The sequence below is a fragment of the Sorghum bicolor genome, chromosome 6 (assembly GCF_000003195.3).
Source record: "Sorghum bicolor cultivar BTx623 chromosome 6, Sorghum_bicolor_NCBIv3, whole genome shotgun sequence".
Taxonomy (NCBI): Eukaryota; Viridiplantae; Streptophyta; class Magnoliopsida; order Poales; family Poaceae; genus Sorghum; species Sorghum bicolor.
Genome location: NC_012875.2, coordinates 53194337 through 53215904, shown reverse-complemented (window position 1 = coordinate 53215904; position 21568 = coordinate 53194337). Strand labels below are relative to the sequence as shown.

The window sequence follows — 21568 nt, the reverse complement described above, 5'->3', positions numbered from 1 at the left end:
AAGGCGTACCGACGGGCGACGATCGGCAGGCGGCAAAGCCAGGCTAGCAATGGCGCTCGGCTAACAGTAACCCATGACTTCTGCTACGACGGGGTTTGCGCGCTCGTATTCAATGTGTGTGCCCGTCGCGCGCATTCAAGGGGCTCCCCCACAAGTAGGTGAGGGGAGAGCCGAGGCTCCAGCTGCCCGTCCGCACGCGGCGCGCTCACGTTGGGTTTGGAGCGGTCCGCTCGACCAACCAACGACCCCTGACGGCAATTTATGGGTGGCTTCCGTTCCGTTCCGGTCCAGAACCCCGGCCCGGCGGACTTGAGTCTTTCCTTTCCTGCCGAGCCAGCACCCTCATATACGTACCGGTACACGCTCCTCCCACTCCACGCAGCACACAGGACCCATCCCCGAGCCACTCTCCGGTGCGTGCGGCGCGCGGGATGGGATCGATCGTCCGTGAATGGATTCTATTATAGCTACTACTAGGGGCAGCGTCAGTGGAGTGGTGGCGCTCACGTATTCATTGCCGTCCGCGTCGGCTTGAATCGCTGCCCGTTCCGGTGCGACTGCCCGACTGCTATATAGCCTCGCCCTGCCTCTCGATCACGTCCTGCACTGCACTGCTCTGCTAGCTACTAACTCACTGCGCTCCATGTGACCTCACTTATTTCTCCTGTCAGCGCAGCGCAGCAGCAGCCACCTATACCGATCGAGCTTCGCTCGTCCGGTCCGTCCTCCCGATCGGATCAGCGTCGTGCCGCTCGATCGGCAAACGAAAGCAAGCAAGCGATGGAGGCCGGGGCGTGGGCGGTGGTGGCGGCGGCCGTGGCGCTGTACATGGCGTGGTTCTGGCGGATGTCGCGCGGGCTCAGCGGGCCGCGGGTGTGGCCGCTGGCCGGCAGCCTCCCGGGCCTCGTGCAGCACGCCGAGGACATGCACGAGTGGATCGCCGCCAACCTTCGCCGCGCGGGGGGCACGTACCAGACCTGCATCTTCGCCGTGCCCGGGGTGGCGCGCCGGGGCGGGCTGGTCACCGTGACGTGCGACCCGCGGAACCTGGAGCACGTCCTCAAGGCGCGCTTCGACAACTACCCCAAGGGCCCCTTCTGGCACGGCGTCTTCCGGGACCTGCTCGGCGACGGCATCTTCAACTCCGACGGCGAGACGTGGGTGGCGCAGCGCAAGACGGCCGCGCTCGAGTTCACCACGCGCACGCTGCGCACCGCCATGTCGCGCTGGGTGTCGCGATCCATCCACGCCCGCCTCCTCCCCATCCTGGGCGACGCCGACGCCGACGTCGTCGTCGTCGACCTGCAGGACCTCCTGCTCCGCCTCACCTTCGACAACATCTGCGGCCTCGCGTTCGGCAAGGACCCCGAGACGCTCGCCAGGGGCCTCCCCGAGAACGCCTTCGCCTCCGCGTTCGACCGCGCCACGGAGGCCACGCTCAACCGCTTCATCTTCCCGGAGTGCGTGTGGCGCTTCAAGAAGTGGCTGGGCCTCGGCATGGAGACCACGCTGGCGCGCAGCGTCCAGCACGTCGACCGGTACCTCTCGGCCGTCATCGGCGCGCGCAAGCTCGAGCTCACCGGCGGCAAGCAGAACGACGCGTCGGCCACGCCGCACGACGACCTCCTCTCGCGCTTCATGCGCAAGGGGACCTACTCCGACGAGTCGCTGCAGCACGTGGCGCTCAACTTCATCCTCGCCGGCCGCGACACCTCCTCGGTGGCGCTCTCCTGGTTCTTCTGGCTCGTCTCCACGCACCCGGACGTGGAGCGCAAGGTCGTGCGCGAGCTGTGCGCCGTCCTGGCCGCGTCCCGCGGCGTCGAGGACCCGGCATTGTGGCTCGCCGCGCCCTTCGACTTCGACGAGCTCGACCGCCTCGTCTACCTCAAGGCGGCGCTCTCGGAGACGCTCCGCCTGTACCCCTCGGTGCCCGAGGACTCCAAGCACGTCGTCGCCGACGACGTGCTCCCGGACGGCACGTTCGTCCCCGCGGGCTCGTCGGTCACCTACTCCATCTACTCGGCGGGGCGCATGAAGACGGTGTGGGGGGAGGACTGCCTCGAGTTCCGCCCCGAGCGGTGGCTGTCCGCCGACGGCACCAGGTTCGAGCCCCACGACTCGTACAGGTTCGTGGCGTTCAACGCCGGCCCGCGGATATGCCTGGGCAAGGACCTCGCGTACCTGCAGATGAAGAACATCGCCGGGAGCGTGCTCCTCCGCCACCGCCTCGCCGTCGCGCCGGGCCACCGCGTGGAGCAGAAGATGTCGCTCACGCTGTTCATGAAGCACGGGCTCCGGATGGAGGTGCGCCCGCGCGACCTCGGCGCCGTCATCGACGAGCTCCGCGGCGCCGGGGGGTACGACGCGGCGGCCAGAGCCACCGCGGCCTCTGCCTAGAGGTTCGTGCAGGTCGCCCGGGGAAGGAAACGGCGGCGGACAGTTGGGAACGGCAAATGAAAAGTTATGTAGATATAGACAGTAAGTAATTAAAGAGTTCGGTGAGGTATATTACTCAATTTGGAACAAAAAAATGCATGTGTAAAAAGTCCATGTCATTTTGATTTGGATTTGAATGGAGGACGAAGAAAAGAGGGCTGGACTGCTGGGGGGAGCAATAATAATAATAATCTCTCATGTAACCTGACGCGGAGGCGCCAAATTCGTTTGGGCGGCTTGATGGGCCGCCAGGACTGATGTTGTTTGTAAAACAAAACCCAAGCATGACATCAATCATTTGATCAGTCTCAAACTCTATACTCATGAATGGATATGAATATGAATGCTACGGGTACGGGCACTTGGCTTCGGATTCGGAATTTCGTTATCGATAGCAACGGCAGCGCGCGCGCTCTCTCTCCCATGTCCCAAGTCCCAAGTCCCTCCACGCACCACCGCTACGCTACTCATGAATGGAGAGCAGCTGTTCATTTTCCATTGATGGTTTGAATTTGAGCCGGTCCTTTAATGCCGTTGGTTGCACCGTTTTGTCTGATGACGAGAAGCCCGCATCGCGTTCAGCTTCAATGGCTACCGGCTCGCGGAAAGCTGGTGGAGTGGAGAGGGTGATGCTGACCCTTTGCATATAGAACTTAGGAGTACAATAGTACTCCATGATGAAATGATGGATTGTCACCCACCGTTTTGTGCTTGTGAGCTACGAGGGCGTCTATAACAGTGCTAGTTACATAGCTAGCTAGCTGATGTAGTGACGTAGAAGGAAGAAACAAAAACAAAAACTATTATATATATATATATATATATATATATATATATATATATATATATATATATATATATATTTCTATGTATCATTGGACCCTCATACTCATCTCTTAGATTTTTGCACTATGTGAAATAGATAGACTATTAGTTTGTTGCTAGTGAGTAGTGACTACTCTCTCCTACTTTTTCTCTGTCCGCGTCAGAACATCATCAAATAGCTAGTTGTTGAGGACGCCCTGATCGAATGATCACCGATCAATGCCTCATTCATGGGTATCATAAGCTGTTGGTTAACACTCTTTTAGATGTATATTGAAGCCTGGAATTAGAAATTGGAATCATATTTCTAGAATTATGCAGTTTGATGTTTAAGGAATTTAGATTTAGAATTGTAACACCAATACCTCGGTATTGGACTACAACTAGGACTGGCCTCTCGATACATAAGGATAAGGCTCTATATTGGGTGTAATTGGGCCTCATCTCCGCGCCCTGCCTCCCTCTCGACGCACGCCCTCGACCTTTGGCCTGCCAGCGTCTCCCCTGCCGGTGTCCTCCCTCGGCGATCAAGGGTCGCCGCTCCAACACCTCACTCTCCTCTTGCACCCTAGCTCCCACGCGTCTCCCTCTCTACGCGCGCCCCAGCCCATGTCGCCTTCCTCTCTGCGTGCGTGCCCTAGCCGTCGTCACCTCCATCGATGGTCGGTGCCCCGGATCTGCACGGCCCTAAGCCCTCGATAGCTCTCCACGTTGGGTATGGCAAGTGGGCTTCTCCTTCCCCCAACTCCAATGGGATCCTCTGCTTCTTCTCTAGCTCTGGTGAGATCCTCTCCTTCCCTAGCTTCAGCCCTCGATGTCTCTCTATGTCGGGTATGTCAGGTGGGACCTCTCCTTCCCCAACGACTCCAGTGGGATCCTTTCCTTCTTCCTAGCTCTAACAAGTCCAGCTACAGGAAGGGTAGGGTGTGCGGTGGGGAGAAGGAGATGGGACAATTCTATGTACATCCAAACAATTGATTGGGTATTGTGAGTCATTTTCAATGCAAGGCTCAACACCTTCAATATCTACATAAAAACATACTATAATATAGTTTGGTGTTTTATCGTGCGGCACTAAAATTTGGTACTTCCCGTTAGATAGCCATAGCTTGACTCACCTTTGTTGCTTAGAATACCTAACTTCCCAGTGATGAATTAGAATTCATTTCCACCATGATTTCCAATCTTGGAAAAAGACAAATCAATCCAGAACACTTGAATCCTTGACTTTCCATGGATATTTTGGATCTTTTTATTTTGTACGAATTAAATTCTACATAATATACTAGGCTATTTGACTAAGAATTTAATATTTCATAACTTTCTAAAGTTGATATGTAAGTCTACCTTAAATTCATAGGGTGAGAGATGAAAATTAATTCTATAGGTCATCATATGCTATGTTTCTACTCTCAACTTATAATACGCTCTTCAGCTCGCTCCCGATAGTATCTCTCCCATATGACCAACAATAATATACAAATATATTTTGCTTACAACTATATTAGTTTAATTATCTATGCTTAAATTGTGATTATTACAATGAATTTCAGTTATATTCAGCTAGAATTCAAGAGCTTGAAATAAGTTAGGTTAGTACTGCATCTATCACTATAATAACCACATATAAGGCCAGTTTAAAGGGGTTTCACAAAGAATTTGTACTTTTTTATTATTGTGTCATATTAATAAAAATGAGGGAGTGATATAAAAATTAAGAGGATAGAAGATGTATTTCATCATCGTAAGTGCAAGAGAGATAATGAAACTAATTATAACTCGTGTGGCATTATTTCAGCTTCAATCAAAATAGTTTTAACTGTGGCTTATTTAATGAAGTGTTTTTTAAGCTTAGCAAAACAACTCTGGTTGTTAAAAAGCTGAAATATCCATAATATCTTTATTTTTTTTATTTTTTTTCTCCTTTTTCCGTTATCTTCTTTCATTTTCCTTTCACTTTTATTTCTCTTTTCTTCCTCTTGTCTCCCCACCTTACCTCATCTCTCACGCCCCCACCTCATCGCTCGCACATCTGACCCTATGATGCTCGCCTTGCCACCATTTACACCCATGGTTGCTTCACTTTCTCACTTGTCACGCTATTGCCATGCGCTCCTCCATTGCCTTGCCTAATGTACCTCCGCGCTCGCCAAGAAGAAGGATGCAGCGGTAAAGAGAATCCATATCCGTAACACACTTTGTTCGCTTAAACTTATCAGCCAAGATCAGATGACATGGAATATTATTTTTCTCTCATAAAAAAATCAGAATCTGCCAAAAACACGGACAACCAAACAAGAAAAGAGAAGGGAAGCAAAGAAATGATACTAAAATCATTGTGAAACTAGCATACATCCAATTCTAGTTCCCCAATACATAACAAAAAAGATTTCTAGCCCGAAACATCTCCTTATTCAGGAAATGTTTTGTTATTTCAGGATTCAGTATGGATTTTCAAGTTCCAAGCAAAAATTCAAAAGGATTATGCTAATCAGAGCACCCTAATATTGGTTGTTAACTAAATGTATATAAAAAATATGTGTTCTATACGTGACAATGATACCTGCAGGCTATAGTGTTAATAGATAATCTTAAGTTAACAAGCTGAGTAGAGGGAAGATTGTAACCACCGAATTCACCTGCAGAGCCAGAGGGTCCCAGAAGGGGCCATGGCCCCCCACCAATAATATAAACTTATTTTATTATATATATATAATACACTTATATTAAAAGGTATAATAATAAATTTACTAATATCCTCTAGACAATAAAATATAATATAATACAATTATAATAATATATTCTAATTTTATCATAATTTATTTGTCTAGTTAGGAGATATATATCTTTTATTTTTTTGTTCTACTAGAATACTTATGTTTTATTATACTTTATATTTTACTGACGCATACTTGACTAGTAATAACAATTCGGTGATCATTTCTTTTTATTGTAAATTGCATTAGATATAGATGCTCACATATATGCACGCACACTCACTTTTATGAACAAACAAACATCCTACTCTACTATGAGCGCTTTCGAAAATACTAAGACGATAGATTTTAGGATTCACGAGTCATCACATGCACCATATTGTTGACATAACGGTCACCTACCACAGTCCATAGGTATGAATATTTTTAAAATACTAAATCGGTAGATTTTAATATTCATTAATCATCATATACGCCTCAATATTGATAGACATAGTCATCTATCATTTGAAAAATAGCGAACATGTTAAAATTATCAAATACTAGAATAAGTTCAGAAAAATATAGCTTAACCTTAGAATAAAAATCTAATCGATTAAGCTATACTAAATACTTACATGTTGGAACTCTTTGACCGGCCCCTCTTATGTATAATTTCTAGCTTCGCCACCGATCGAATTTGTAAGGAAAAAAAGTGTAAGAGAGTTCAGGAGACAATGAAAATATAATTAGATTAGATGGATAGTAGTTTAAAGTTTTTCATGTCTATTACCTATGGAGTACTACTTTTTAGATGAAACCAAGATTAGTGTACTTTCTCTGTTTTTGAAAGCTTTAACTTTTAGAGTTGTCGTAAGTCAAACTTTTAAAATCTGATCAAATCTCTAGAAAAAACTTTAAGATTTATAGTATCAAATTAATACCATTAGATTTGTCATAGAATATATTTTTATAAGACTTATTTTATATTATAAATATTAATATTATTTTCTACAAAGTTACTTGTATGGAAAGCTCAAGGAGGTATGTCTCCTTAGTCATGCCCTGTAGAGCGGAAAAAAAGAGAGAGAATGGCCGGACACATAACTAGCCATTTTTTAAAAATTAAATTAAATAAATAGAATAACTACAAGCTACAGTACCATTATGCGGAATAATGTTTCGTTTGGTTTGATCTGTTATAGATTATCGTCCGTTATATCGAATGTTTAGACATATGAATGAAGTATTAAATATAAACTATTTACGAAATTAAAAACACAGCTGGAGAATAATTTGAGAGACGAATCTTTTAAGAAAAAAGTCTATATAACCTCACAAATTATCTAGGGTGAAATACTTCATCCCCAAACTATAAAACTGGATATTCTACCCCCTGAACTTTCAAAACCGGTCAAATAACCCACTAGAGTGGTTTTAGAGGGTAATTTTGTCTTTTTCTTCTTTTTTTATTTATTTCCGCCGAATCTTTAAAAAATCATAATAAATCACAGAAAAATTATAAAATGAAAAATTCAACTTTGTTGGACTCCTGATAAGTAGATCTACACAATAAATATATAATATAGTATACTTTAGTACAAAGTTTTTGTTGTAGCTTTAAATCTATGTTTTTCTATAATTATTAAGAATAATTCATATATGTAGTTCCTATGGTTCAATTATGGTAAAATTTTTTATGGTGGGCTCATTATTATATGCTTGAACTATGGTAAAATTTCTGTACCCATTGGATCACATATAACTTAGTTATAGATTTATTTAGCTTTATTCTTGTTAAATTTATGCTTTTATCTATAACTAAGTTATACGTGATCCAATGAGTATGAAATTTTTACCATAATTCAAACATACAATAATGATACCACCATAAAAAGGTTACCACAATTGGACCATAGAAACTACATATATGAATTATTTGAATTAATTACAGAAAACATTGATTTATTGCTACAACAAAAACTTTGTATTAAAGTATTCCATATTATATATTTGCTATGTACATATACTCATCAGAAAATTATTTTTTTTTTATTTTATGATTTTTTATGATTTTTTAAAGTTTCAGCAGAAATAAATAAAAAAGAAAAAGACAAAACCACCCTCTAACCCCGCTCTAGGGGTTATTTGACAGGTTTTAAAAACTTAAGGGTAGAATATACGGTTTTATAGTTTAGAGATAAATTATTTTACCCTAAATAATTTGGGAGCTTATGTAGATTTTTTCCAATCTTTTAAATCTAATTAATCTACAATTAAATACTAATTACTATATTGTAAGACAACGTATGTAAAAACAGCACTACAGCAGCGCCCTAGAGACGGAGAGAGAGAGAGCACAGCAGCGCAACGGTGGCCGGCCGCAGCAGCTCGGAGCCGCAGAAGATCACGCCACCGCCATCGCCTCCTTTCTTCCCTCCGGGCTAGCGCACACGGCACACAACTCTCGCTGCTGCTGAGCTTGTTTGGAGCCGCTTCTTAACGGCTTTTTTACGGGAAAAAAAGGCGGACGAACTCTCCCAAACGGCGGCCCACTTGTCCCGCCCGCGATTCTTCTCCCGGCGGTGTTTCAACGTGGAAGCCGAATCGGCAGGCGTCCAGGCGAGCGCGCAGGGGAAAATCCCACCGATTCGCTCGGCTCTCGCCCCCTCCGCTCGCTCGAGAAGCACCGGCGCCGCCGACTCCGGGCTCCTCCTCCCCGCGCGCGGCCGCTGGGTTCCTCCTCCTCCTCGCGACGCAAGGCGCTGTCTCCCTCCTCGCGCGGCGGCGGCCGCCGCCTCCCAAACGGTACGCTTCGACTTTCTGCGCTTCTTAGGGAAGCTAGCTTTTGAATTTGATGAAGGAGACGAGCTTCGAGTTGAAGCTAGCTGTCCCGAACTCACGATATTCCGTTACGCTTCGCTTGCTTTCTTTTCCCTTTTTTTTTTGCCCCTCGGGCTCTCATCCTTTTCCTCGTCCCGGCTTCCACTCAGCTCCGTTGCTTTTGCTGCTGAAGCCCAGCGGCACCGCCTTCCGGATTCCCTCCGGCTTCTGCTCCGGCGGTCGGATCTCGCGCCGCGTCGCCCCGGTAAGCTTCCCCTCCTTTCCGTCTTTCACTCTGCAGCAATCGCTTCGTTTTCCCTGTTGCTAGGTAGCCTGCTACCAGTAGATGCTTCTGCTTGTGCTGGTTTGGGCTAGTAATTTCGCGAGGCAGGGCGCCCGGTGGATCTGGAACGCGTGTGTTGTGCTGAGATCTGCGTGGGCTCGCGTGTAGAGTAAATGGCTTGCTTGCTGGCGAAATAGTGTGTGCTGTGCTGGCTTGGCCGATAGCCGGAACTCAATTCCTGATAATAGAATTTCCTTTCAGAGCGTATTTGAAGTCAGTGATGAGCTGGTGTCTTCCAAGTTTGAACTTGAATGCAGAGGAGTGATGTGCCAGGGAGGTCGACCTTAGCTCGCTAGGCTCTTGCTGGATTGAATTATTAGGACACAGCTGATTAAAGAATTCAGTTTAACCTTGCTACACACTTTTTAGGAATTCAGTTGCGCTAAGTAGAGTTTTCTCGGGTGCATATTAGTCAACACTAGAGAGTGGGCAGCTCTATCACGTGTGATTAATTTTGTTTTTTTTCCCATACCATGTTATAGCTGACTTGCTGCAGCATTCCAAATTAGTAAGCACATTAAGGGAACTTTGCAAAGTGTAACGCCACAAAGTAAATAAACCGCTATACGAAGCACTACAGGTCATTGCAGTTAGTGTTGGACTGTTAAGGATACATTTTGATTTTGAGCACGATTAAGCACCGCATGGCTAGGCACGAGCATGATAGGCACAACTAGCTAGCCATGCCGTGTCCTTCCTTGCTGCTCGTCATGCTGAGGCAAGGGCCGGGCATGGCTCTCCTTGCCCTTAGCCGTGCCGTGCCGGCACGATGGGCACGCAGCCCAAGCACAACAGGCATCTAGGACACCAAGCCACTCATTTGGTTCAACATTGAAAACAAAATAAAAAAAAATACAAGATTACAGATTCTCAAAATCGACGTACATATTCACAAATAAACATCACAATCAAATCAACAAAACTCGCTATGGGTATTGGGGATTGGGGAATCACAATTCAACATGCTGGTTGATGCACCGTCACCGTCTACCCCTGTCGGCGCACACCATACTCACTGTTGCCGCCTGCCATTACCGACTTGCGTTTAGTGGAGGGGCACCGGTCCACTGGGGGGAGAGGTGAGGCATAGGGGACCAAGGAAGTAGGGCCTAGTGAGAAGGGAGTGGCTGGCGGCGACCGGAGGAGAGAGTGTAGCCGTCGGATGTGGGATACTCAGGGATGCCCAGAGGTTGGAGGACAGGTCGACGGCCTCGAGTGGGGAATGGGGTGGGGCCATGGTGGCGGATGGAGTGAGGAGCACCGCAGCGGCGTATGGGAGAAGAGTGGACTGGAGAAGAGCAGACTGGAGGGGAGCGAACAGGAGAAGAGCGCATCCGAGAAGGGGACGGGAACGGACGAGAGAGGGAGTTGGGACTTGGGTGGCGACCAATGATGGGATGTCGGATGTATATGGTTAGGGAGATTTTATATCTGGACTGTGCTTGTGCCGGCATGTCGTGCCCAGGGGGCAAGCCTAAGCATGGCATGTAGATACAGGCCGTGCTGACCTGAGCACAACCATTAACGGGCCATGCCTCGTGTCCCCGATTAGGCCCGGCCTGTTTGGACATCTATAGTGGCATCCCCATCCATGGCAAAACAGAAAAAAGAATCTATAATTTTGCGAATTTTACGGCTGGAATCAACATTCAGTGTGGCAAAACTAATCCAAAATGCTTCAGAGTTTAGACTCATGGTGCATTTGGTGATGAACATGTAATGGCTGCTCCTTCTGGGTAAAAAACTGTTTCGAAAGAAACATCACAAATACATTTTGTGAATTATAAGTCTGGCCACAATACTGAATCACAGGAAACAGAGGGAGGGAGGGAGGGACAAGCTGTGTTGTCAGAGAGATGGCTGTGTTGTCAGCATCTATATGAACCTGATTCCTTTGCTGCATATGTTCTAAGGAAATGTTAGTGGCACGTAGTTAATGTTCAGTTGACAATTTCTGGTTCTAATGATATCTGCTTGTGTATTTCAGCCTTTGAGGCAGAGAAGGTGTTCAACTCTGTTTCCGATTGATTGGATTGTCTGTACGTTCATTGCTAGTGCATTATGGAAGATGATGGTACTACATGAGGTCAAATGAAAGTCATGCATATACCTTCCTTCTGATGGCCAGGGTATGTTAATTGTTCAGTTTGGTAGCTGTCTAGATACACCAGCACACCACAAATTCTCTCACACTCAATATGCCGACATGGTGGGGTAAATCATCGTCAAAAGATGTTAAGAAAACCACCAAGGAAAACCTGATCGATACATTTCATCGCTTGATAAGTCCAAATGAGCAAAAGGGAAGCACAAAATCAAAACGGAATTGTAGGCGTGGCAATACAGCTGCTGAGAAAGTTTGCAAATCAACAACAGTGTCACGTCCAACTTCTCCTTCAAAAGAAGTTTCCCGCTGCCAAAGTTTTTCGGCTGATAGGCTGCATGCTCAGCCACTTCCTATTCCTGGAGTACGCCCTCGAGTAACTCGTGCAGTTGCTGATGTCAATGATTCAAAGCCCATATTGGAAAAACGTGGCAAACCACCACTACTTCTGCCACTTCCTAAACCCAATCCGCTTCAACGGGGACCTGGAAGCAGTGATATTCCTTCAGAAATAGTGGTTGCTTCTGTCTCTAGCAATTGTTCTGCTGATAGTGAGGATCGTGCAGATTCTCAGCTTCAGAGCCCTGTTGGGAATGATAGTGACAATGTAACAAAGGTTTCTTCAAAGAAAAAGTCAAGGTACTCTCCTGAGGCCAAAAACACCACTTTTATATTCAATTCATATATTCCAGGCCGTCACATTATTTGTGTGCCTCTTCATCTAAACATGCTCTAACATTTCCTTTTCTCTTTCTTTCTGAAGTAATGTTCGCAAGGATCAATCTGGTGCTATTACTACCAAGACCACGAAGGAAATATTGAAGCCAGCTGCTAATGCATTCCCCAGTAACCATACACAGTCCACGCCACCAAGAGGTATTTCAGCTGACAATAATCAACCAGATTTACAAAATCTCCGGCCAGTAGTTTTCGAGAGTGCTCCCAATAGTTTGATGTCAAGTCCTTCGAGAAGTCCAAGACCAATATGTCCTGATCATATTCCGACTTCAGCCTTTTGGGCAGTGAAGCCTCATGCTGATGTAACTTTCCTTGGATCTGGTCAGTGCTCCAGTCCAGGTTCAGGGCAAACATCTGGACATAATTCAGTGGGTGGCGATATGCTAGCCCAGCTTTTTTGGCAACCCACCAGGGGTAGTCCAGAGTGTTCACCAGTTCCTAGCCCAAGAATGACGAGTCCTGGCCCTAGTTCTCGTGTGCATAGTGGAAGTGTTTCCCCGTTGCATCCAAGGTCTGGAGGAGTGGCACCTGAATCTCCTACGAGTCGGCATGATGATGGAAAGAAGAAGCAAACCCATAAATTGCCCCTTCCACCATTGAGCATCTCTAACACTAACAGTTCATTTCTTCCAAATAACTCCATGCCAAGCAGTCCTATTTCAGTACCCCGCAGCCCTGGCAGAACAGAGAATCCATCAAGTCCTGCATCACGATGGAAGAAGGGCAAGCTGATTGGTCGTGGGACATTTGGTCATGTATATGTTGGCTTCAACAAGTACGTGTTTTCCTACATATGAATTTCAAATGCAAAGTTTGACTTCTCCATAAATATATGTTTAACATCTTTACAAGTTTCTGGGGTTCTTTTTGTTCGACTCACTTTCATCTATTCTAATTATCCCACTATGAAATTCTTTCTTGTGAATGGAATTATATTATATGCCTTGTTTGCTCAATGTTTCCCAGAAATGATATAGACCTGTAACAATCTTTATCTGTTTGCTAACTTCCCTTACAAGAGAATAGACTAGGTAGGTAGTATATTCATGTACCTTTATGGTGTAAGGTGTATTGTACTCTGTTCCTTGAAAAGCTGGAAACACATTTTTTTTCTGAGAAGAGACAGATTACCCCTACCTCGTCTTGTGTATGCCACACTTTACAAGTCTCAAATGGTTATGTTCCTCAGCCACTAAGATTAAGAGAGGGTGTTCATATTGTACTCCCTGCTTATGTGCAAAATGAAAGCAACTTTATTGAGGTAGCAACAGCAAAAAGGGGCATGTGGTATCTTGTACTCACGGTTAATACGGCCCAAATCCAAAGCATGAAATGTAAAAGAACATATTACGTAGTGAATAAAACTAGTTAGGACCATAACACTATATTTCTTGCATAAAACTTGTGAGTGCCATACTGCTATTCATAATTGTTTGCATAATTGCATTCTAGCAATGAGAGATGACAGCTAAAAGACAACTCGTGTTGATGATAAAGTTACATAGTCATAGGACACTGAAAACTATACATCCTATTGTGTTAAAAAGAAGACCTTATGGTCGAAATAAAGTCATGAAAAAGTTAGTTTTTTTTAAAAAATATTGGGCCTGTTTGGCTGCGGCGTTCAGCACTGCTACAAGAGCCCGCATGCAGTGTTTTTGTGTCATGTCTGACACAGCAGCTGCAGCCACAACATGGCGTTGATGAGAAGCCGAACAGGCCCACTGATAATTGTTTTGAATAACAGGGTAGTATCTGTTTCAATTGATATAATCCGCTTTCCATTTGAGTGTTTTCAAATCATGCTTGAGTTTTCATACCTTTGCTTTGTATACCCTATCTTGATATCATCATCTGTATTACTATTAGTGATAGCGGTGAAATGTGCGCAATGAAAGAGGTTACCCTATTCTTGGATGATCCTAAATCAAAGGAGAGTGCAAAGCAATTGCGGCAGGTATGTTATTTCAGATGTGTTCTGCACCACCTACAAAAATTTAGTTTATAAGTTGTTGTGTTTATTGTTTTACATTATCTTTTATCTCTGCCCTTTCTGTTTAACAGGAAGTATCACTCTTGAGCCGCTTAAGGCATCCAAATATTGTACAATACTATGGATCAGAAATGGTATAAATTGTTTCCTTCAATTACTAATTTACTATCTGTGTACGCTTGGTTTTGCTTGCTTCTATAATGCCTCTACTGTTCCTGCAATTTCAGAAGATTGTGTCTGTTGTTTAATCTTAATTTTTACCCTTTTCCCTTCAGCAAGGGTGATAAAAAAGTTCACAACTGCTTTTCAAATATCATTAATTCCTGCAATTTCAGAAGATCGTGTCTGTTGTTTAATCTTAATTTTTTACCCTTTTCCCTTCAGCAAGGGTGATAAAAAAGTTCACAACTGCTTTTCAAATATCATTAATAGGGCTATGCATACATTTCTTTCATTTTCAGGCTTGAACTTATGTATTATATTTCCCCAAAATCAGGTTGAAGATAAACTTTACATATATTTGGAATATGTTTCTGGTGGATCCATACATAAACTTCTTCAAGAGTATGGACAGCTTGGTGAACCAGCAATACGCAGCTACACCCAACAGATACTTTCAGGCTTAGCTTATTTGCATGCCAAGAATACCGTCCATAGGTAGCATTTCAGTTTTTCTTGGTTCAATCTTTTGGGTTGCACATTCAGCAAATGTCATCTATTTTTACTTTTGCTTTTGTGGCTGCTATTATTAATTTGTAGGGACATCAAAGGTGCAAACATACTAGTTGATCCAAGTGGCCGTGTTAAGCTTGCAGACTTTGGAATGGCAAAGCATGTAAGTCTCGAGAATCTTGAAGCCATTTTATACTTGGTTAAAAGAGTTAAGCGGGCTGATGTTATCTCCATATAGAAATATGGATTTGCTATCCTTACATTTATTTTCCCTTTCTAGTTTTTTCATCTATCCCCATAAACCATGACCACTTGGAAATTGAAATGGACAACCCCTTCAAAAATATACAGCCATATGAAAGTTGTCTTTCCAACAGCATTTCTACACTAGTCTGAGGTTCTGGTGCAGTGAGCATACTGGTCTAGCAGTCTAATTACTGAAGATACGGTTATTCTAATCCTTTGTGGGTTATTCATTAATAACTCCGGTCATGGATAAGTGGCACTTCAGACATTCATATGCTCTCCAAAGCCTAACTTTGACCACCTTTAATGGTGGTGAATAATTGGTTGGGTGCCCAAGAAATGGAATGTGACAGAGGGATTAGTGTTTTGAGATAAGATGAAAATTTACCGAATAATACTCAATTTGATTCAAGTACATGTTGTTTAGGACATTGCACTGTCTACAAGGTGAAACTTTTACTGACAGTTTCTGTGAAAAATATGTACATTTCAAGGAAAAGTAAGTAAATATTTTGAAAATGCTTTTCATGTTGAATCTAGTAACATCTATCTACGTGCTTTTTATATTAATATTCAAACTTCAAAGCTTTAAAAAGTTTGTTCGTCAGGAGTCCTAAATTGTCTATTGACGTATATCTTGAACCAGAGGGAGTAGTTTGTTTGTTTGGATTCTTTCCCCTTTTTCATTGTTAGTATATTTATTTGGAACGTGGGGAAAGGTAATAAAATTTTACTTGTGGTTTTCTTTCTGTAACCATAACTCACATCATTAGTCCTCAACTTGTTAATTTTTTTCTCCTTTTTTGTGTTTGTTTCTCCCAGATCAATGGACAGCACTGTCCTTTTTCATTTAAGGGTAGTCCATACTGGATGGCTCCAGAGGTACTGCTGAAAATCAAGCTTTTACTTTAATTTGTATTTTTTTGAATTCAAAATGTGTATCACATTATAATTTCTGTTAACAAAACACTTACCATGCAACACAAATGCAGGTTATAAAAAATTCTAATGGATGCAACCTTGCGGTTGACATATGGAGTTTAGGTTGCACTGTCCTGGAAATGGCTACCTCAAAGCCACCATGGAGCCAGTATGAAGGGGTCAGTATTAGACATCAAAATATAGCTGATATTTGTTGTAGAGTTAACCATCTGCATTTATTGTTGACTATTGCTGCCTACATCAGCAATCAGCATTTCACTTTACTTTTCTAACTACATCAGCAGTGCAGAACTTAATTTATTGTCCCATATCTATTCAGATGTAGCTGATTTCTTTGTGCCTTCTGGGTGCATCTACAGTCTTTACCTTGGAGTTTCATGAATACCTTTATCTTATACTTCTTTAGAAAAAATAATCATAACGGTGTGAGATTGACCTGCCCACCTTATACTAATTTTTTTGGAGGACAAAAGCCCCTTGGTTTAGCATGAACTGGTTAGAACTTCAATTGCTTGTGCATTTGTTGTAGTTCAAGTACTTGGTTGATGTCATGTACGGGATTGATGCTGGAAGGGCAAGGAGGCGGCCCAGGATCAGGATGCAGCACATACAAGTGTTTTGATTTCTCAAGGACAAGGAGTCAAGAGTCCTAGGTGCTTTTGTTTGGAAGATGCGTTAGTTTTATTTAGATACATTAGCAGATTGGATTAGAATTAGTTAAAGTCGTATGAGAGGAAGGACTTGTAACTTGTCCTTATATATATAGGTCACATGTATCTGGAAAACCTCAAGAATAGATTAAATCTAGTTCCCTGTTCCCTCCTGTTCTTCTCCTACCTTTTGTTCCCGCGCAATCACTGGCGCCTAAATCTCGGCCTCATGGTCTAGGCTCCTGTCCTACTTTTACGACTACACCCTTCGCAACCCGCCAGCAACCAACCAGCCACTGCCATCCCAATTTACTGAGAAGATACATTTTCTCAAAAAAGAAAGAAAACGACGAACAACTTATTTACTGTGAATTAGTTTAATATGCTATATACCCGCTGTTTCACATATTTCCTTCGTTTCAATGAACATATCGGTTCAAGATAATGGGCCATGTCCTCAAGATACTTAATCGTACCATTTACTGATAGCACAGATAGGACGTGCCATTACATTGACATCCAGAGAGTGGAATTCCACACTGGGTGGATGAATGAAAAGTTACCTTTTTCCTAAATTTTACTAAGAATTTCTTGCTATCTGAAAGTGGAATCCATGCTCATGTATCTTTATGAAGTTACGAAATGTTGGAACTCTGTTAGTTGTTAAGTTAATCATAAATGCAATTCAGGCATGAATGTTTCCCTTTTATTTGCCAACAGATTGCTGCAGTGTTCAAGATTGGGAACAGCAAGGAACTTCCGCCAATACCGGATCACCTCTCGGAGCACTGCAAGGACTTCATTAGGAAGTGTCTGCAACGTGATCCATCTCAGCGTCCAACGTCAGTTGAGCTTTTGCAACACCCATTCATACAAAATGGAGTTTCACTTGAGAAATCTGTTATTCCTAATCATTTGGAGCATTTGGCTGCCATATCATGCAGAACAAAACCCAAGGTACCACCTGAATGCTACTATTCTCATTTGATTCTTCAGCTCAAAATGGCATATCTTTTCAAATTAAAAACTGATGTATTTATCTTCAGTGAATTTCATATGTTTCAGTAATTATGTGCATCAGAAATTGATATGTTAAGTCTCTTTTGAACTTCTGACGCGTTCTGTTAGTTTATCCATTGTTGTCAAATTGTACACCTATATGAAATTTCGTGTTTTTATTATTTTTTGGGCATAAAAATAATTAAACTCTAATCAAGATGGAGCCTATCCTTGGTACCTGGCAAGTGGGCAGTGGGAAATTGAATTGGAGTGACCAAAGTCGAAGGAGAAAAACTGTCAACCCAGCTTACTTAGAGCAACAATCAGTTGATAAAGGGGAGTAGGACATGATGTGAGACGAATGGATGCCAATATTTACAGCACATCAGAAAGCAGGTTGGAGCTTGGTTTGTTGATGCTTTGTGCAGCTTTTGGCATTTCTCTGGTTGAATGTTTGTTTCTTTTGGAGAAGATGCTACCACAGGATAGAATGGGGATACAGGGCAGAGGAGCATTCATTTTTCAGTGACATTTGAGGGATCTGGAAATTTTACAAGGGCATATAGAGAAGTTTCCTTGTTGATTTAGCTCAATCGAACTGATATATATATATACCTCTCTACAATTCCTGAGTGTTAATTTGTTGAAATAGACCATGGATAGTTTGATTTTCTTTCATTTAACATTCTTATGATCTGATCTCCTTCTGGGACTTGATTTGCCAGGTGGCCGTGCAGACAAGAAATGCCTCCTTAGGTTTCGAGGGTCAGACTATTTACCAAAGAAGGGGTGTAAAATTATCTTCAAAACACAGGTACAACACTGCAAGTCTACAACATATCTTACTTCCTGCTCTAATTTTTCAGAGAGTTATGGGACCTGAAACAAAATTAGTTGTAAAGGTGTTCCATAACTAATCAAACTGCAGTGCAGCTACTCTATTCATGTGTAGTATTTATGGTTACTTCCTGCCACAATTTTTCAGAGGAAGTTATGGAACCTAAAACAAAATTAGTTGTAGGAGTGTTCTATAACTAATCAAACTGCAGCTACTCTATTCATGCATGCCAGTATTTATTTGGGAATCCAGTGAGAAAAGAACAAGTATGCATGCACACATCTGCCCTCTAATTCTTATCTGCTTGCAGTGATATTCATATTCGAAGCAATATATCCTGTCCAGTTTCTCCATGTGGAAGCCCCCTGCTAAAGTCGAGGTCCCCCCAACACACAAGTGGCAGAATGTCACCCTCTCCTATTTCGAGCCCCAGAACTATGTCAGGCACTTCCACACCCCTATCTGGTGGCAATGGTGCTATTCCTTTTAACCACCTAAGGTATGCAACTTACAGCAGTGAGGGATTTGGGACCACATCAAGAGGCCTAGACGATCATTTCCCGAACCGGCATAAAGATCCGATCCTTGGGCATTTTGCTCAGGCACATCAAGTCTCACAGGGACCTCGGGAAAGAGTAGTATCTGAAGCTGATATTCTGAGCCCTCAATTTGGAAAGAAACTTGGAAATGTTTTTGACTTGCGGGAAAGGCTATCCCCTTCTGAACATTTTACTCGTCATGCCTTGGTGGATCATGTGGATCTAAATCCTTCACTAGACCTGACATCTGGCTCTCTACACCCTGGACTAAAGCGTGGTAAATAACTATTGAATGTAAAAAGCAGGGTGGCATTTTTTGAGTTTTTTGGCTGCTATGACCATTCAATGACTGCAACTGTATCATAGTATCAGAAAGATTGACAATTTCTTTAGAAGCTAATGGTTGGCAATGGATGGGATCTTTGTTGTCATCAATGCAATTCAAGTCAACAAAGGTATGCCCCTTCTCCTAATTTACATCTGTTTTACAATATGCATTTATTTACACACCTCCTTGGGGTCAAAATATTCTAAGTCATTTGCAGATTCGGTGTCATACCTTTCTAGCTGCTGGGAACTTGTAGTGTTAATGCAGCATTGTGTTAGATGTTGGTCTGCTATCGTCTTATATGTGTGGTTCCTGCAGCTATGCACCTGTTTGTCAATTGTTATATTTATCAAGCATGTGCAGAGATTTGCTTGCACCTGCTTTGCGTTTCAACTTTAGCTTATTGAACATGATACCAAAGTTTGTTAAACAAAAGAATATCATGTTGTTCTGTGAATTGCAGATTCTGCCTATTCCTACATGGCTGAGCAAGTCTCCTTAGCATACTAAACTCGCGTGCTAACAAGTAACAAGTGTCGAATGATGGGACTGTATATTGGATTCCCAGACTGAATCACTGAAGGACCCAAAGCAGTAACTCTCCATTTGTATACCCTACTCACCCCAATATGTAACCTATTCTTTGTTCCATTTTTTTTCTTGGCGTCCTGATGCCAGTGTACAGAAGGATTCTCAACTAGGAGCCTGGTTTTTGCACAGGAAAAAAACAGTTGAACTAGTCACTCAGCAATCAGTACCTTTATCTGTTCATTCACAGTTACATACCCCACCCATGGTTGTAGCTGGTGCAGTGGTGCTGGAAGTCGAGTCAGCATTGATGAAATTATTTTGTACTCCCACCGTGACAAATTATAAAACGCAAGTTGACCAGTTGTCTTATTCAAAAAAATTTTACAAACATAGTCAAATTTAAGTCATTCTTGAAGAACTTTTATTAGTAATAAACTAAGTCACGATAAAAGAAATGATATTTTACATAATTTTTTGAATAAGACGAGTAGTCAAACTTAGCGTTAAAAAAGTTAAACGTTTTATAATTTGGAATGGATTGAGTACCAGCTACTAATTCACTCATTGTACGTCAGTGCCAGCTACTCGAAATTTAGGCTAAGAATCTGGTCCCTTAACAAAATGCATGTCGCCTATACTACATGAACTTGTTTTAGGCTGCTGTTGGGATTCCGAAAGTTATATTCGAGCAACGAAGCACGGGTTTGCTGCTTGCCTCAAGAGGCTTTTGCCGGTATACCATTATAAATGTTTGTATTATCTACAAGCTATTAAAAAAATTGAGTTCTCTACATAACTTCCGTCAGATTTGACTCTAACGGTGTTAAACTGCAGTTATGAAAAGTAAAAAATACCTCATGTCTAAATATGCAATTAATTTTTTTTGAGCATCTTAACGATCTGAAATAAAAAACTCAAAACTACAATATTTATATAAAAAGTATTTTTTATTTGATTCCGTACAAAAAATATGTTTTTTCTAAGATATATTAATTATATCAAATTATATTTACATAATTTAATGAAGAGAATTTTTATATAAAAATTATAGATATCGTCAAGATCTATAACTTTCTAGTTCTAAGTTTTTTTTATTTTAGATCATTAAGACGCTAAAAAAATTAATTACATAGGCAGGCATGAGAATATTTTTGACTTTTTACACTCACGGTTTGACATTGTTAGGGCTAAATCTGATAGAGGTGGCGTGGAAAGCAAAAGAATTTAGAGCAGTGACACTTATGAGAACCCAACTTTTTTTAATAACTTATTTATAATTATCAACTAGTAGTAGGACATAAAGTAAAAGCCTCTTGCCTAAATGGTGATTTCTGCCCCGCTCCACGAAGCTGTGCATCAGGTTGCCAGGCAGTTACTGGCATGCCTAGGCGATGGTCCAGTCCCCGACCCCCGTTGGCCCTTGCGGTCCGATGTCGTGTCCGCGATTGCGACCCCCGTGGCCCGTTCGACGGCATCGCAGCCGTGCGATCATGCGCCTCGGTACCTCGCGGAGTTCTCCGCCCTCCGATGATGCAGGCTTTTAAAGTGTTTTCTACTTACCTTGGATGCTCCGGAGCTGGGGTGAAGGGAACCAGACCAATCTCGTATCGATCACCTTCGCTCACGCCGCAGCCTAGGCACCGCGAGACCGGACCGGACCGGACCACCATATGCAGTAATGGCGAGAGCAACCAGCCCGTGGCGGCTGATGAAACTGAACGGCGTCTCCCCGGCTGCGCGGCCCGCGAGGAAGAAACAAGAATCGGCCACGGTGTAGCCGCGCTGGTTTTTGTAGCATTGCGCCGGGATCGGGATGAGAAGGACCAGTCCTCCACCCACCCTGGCAGTGGCAGGTGCCTGGCACC

The 21568-nt window shown here is 43.3% G+C and overlaps 2 protein-coding genes across 4 annotated transcripts; both read left to right on the top strand.

The window, feature by feature from the left end:
* Positions 301 to 2749, top strand: LOC8064644 (cytochrome P450 86A2). The gene is made up of 2 exons (XM_002448275.2): positions 301 to 551; positions 677 to 2749. Exon 2 carries the CDS (start codon positions 781 to 783, stop codon positions 2395 to 2397), a length of 1617 nt encoding a protein of 538 aa, XP_002448320.1. The 5' UTR covers positions 301 to 551; positions 677 to 780; the 3' UTR covers positions 2398 to 2749.
* LOC8056594 (mitogen-activated protein kinase kinase kinase YODA) lies at positions 8365 to 20063 on the top strand. 3 transcript variants are annotated; one of them, XM_002448274.2, is made up of 14 exons: positions 8372 to 8765; positions 8951 to 9045; positions 11111 to 11866; positions 11991 to 12740; positions 13835 to 13922; positions 14030 to 14092; positions 14455 to 14615; positions 14718 to 14793; positions 15699 to 15758; positions 15869 to 15976; positions 17189 to 17425; positions 18193 to 18281; positions 18616 to 19299; positions 19636 to 20063. In XM_002448274.2, the coding sequence occupies exons 3-13, from the start codon at positions 11322 to 11324 to the stop codon at positions 19127 to 19129; spliced, it is 2691 nt and encodes an 896-aa protein (XP_002448319.1). In that variant the 5' UTR covers positions 8372 to 8765; positions 8951 to 9045; positions 11111 to 11321; the 3' UTR covers positions 19130 to 19299; positions 19636 to 20063. The 3 variants fall into 3 exon arrangements, with proteins under 3 accessions (XP_021318962.1, XP_021318961.1, XP_002448319.1); XM_021463287.1 differs by lacking the exons at positions 18616 to 19299; positions 19636 to 20063 and adding an exon at positions 17686 to 17863 and having other exon boundaries at positions 8365 to 8765; XM_021463286.1 differs by lacking the exons at positions 18193 to 18281; positions 18616 to 19299; positions 19636 to 20063 and adding exons at positions 17686 to 17863; positions 17940 to 18179 and having other exon boundaries at positions 8365 to 8765.

Excerpts from the sequence above, each read along its gene's own strand:
- LOC8064644 (XM_002448275.2), top strand. The coding sequence starts at position 781 with ATGGAGGCCGGGGCGTGGGCGGTGGTGGCGGCGGCCGTGGCGCTGTAC.
- LOC8056594 (XM_002448274.2), top strand. The coding sequence starts at position 11,322 with ATGCCGACATGGTGGGGTAAATCATCGTCAAAAGATGTTAAGAAAACC. Across the intron at positions 13,923-14,029 it reads GTGCAAAGCAATTGCGGCAG|GAAGTATCACTCTTGAGCCG; the intron begins GTATGTTATTTC and ends TCTGTTTAACAG. Across the intron at positions 14,093-14,454 it reads AATACTATGGATCAGAAATG|GTTGAAGATAAACTTTACAT; the intron begins GTATAAATTGTT and ends CCCCAAAATCAG.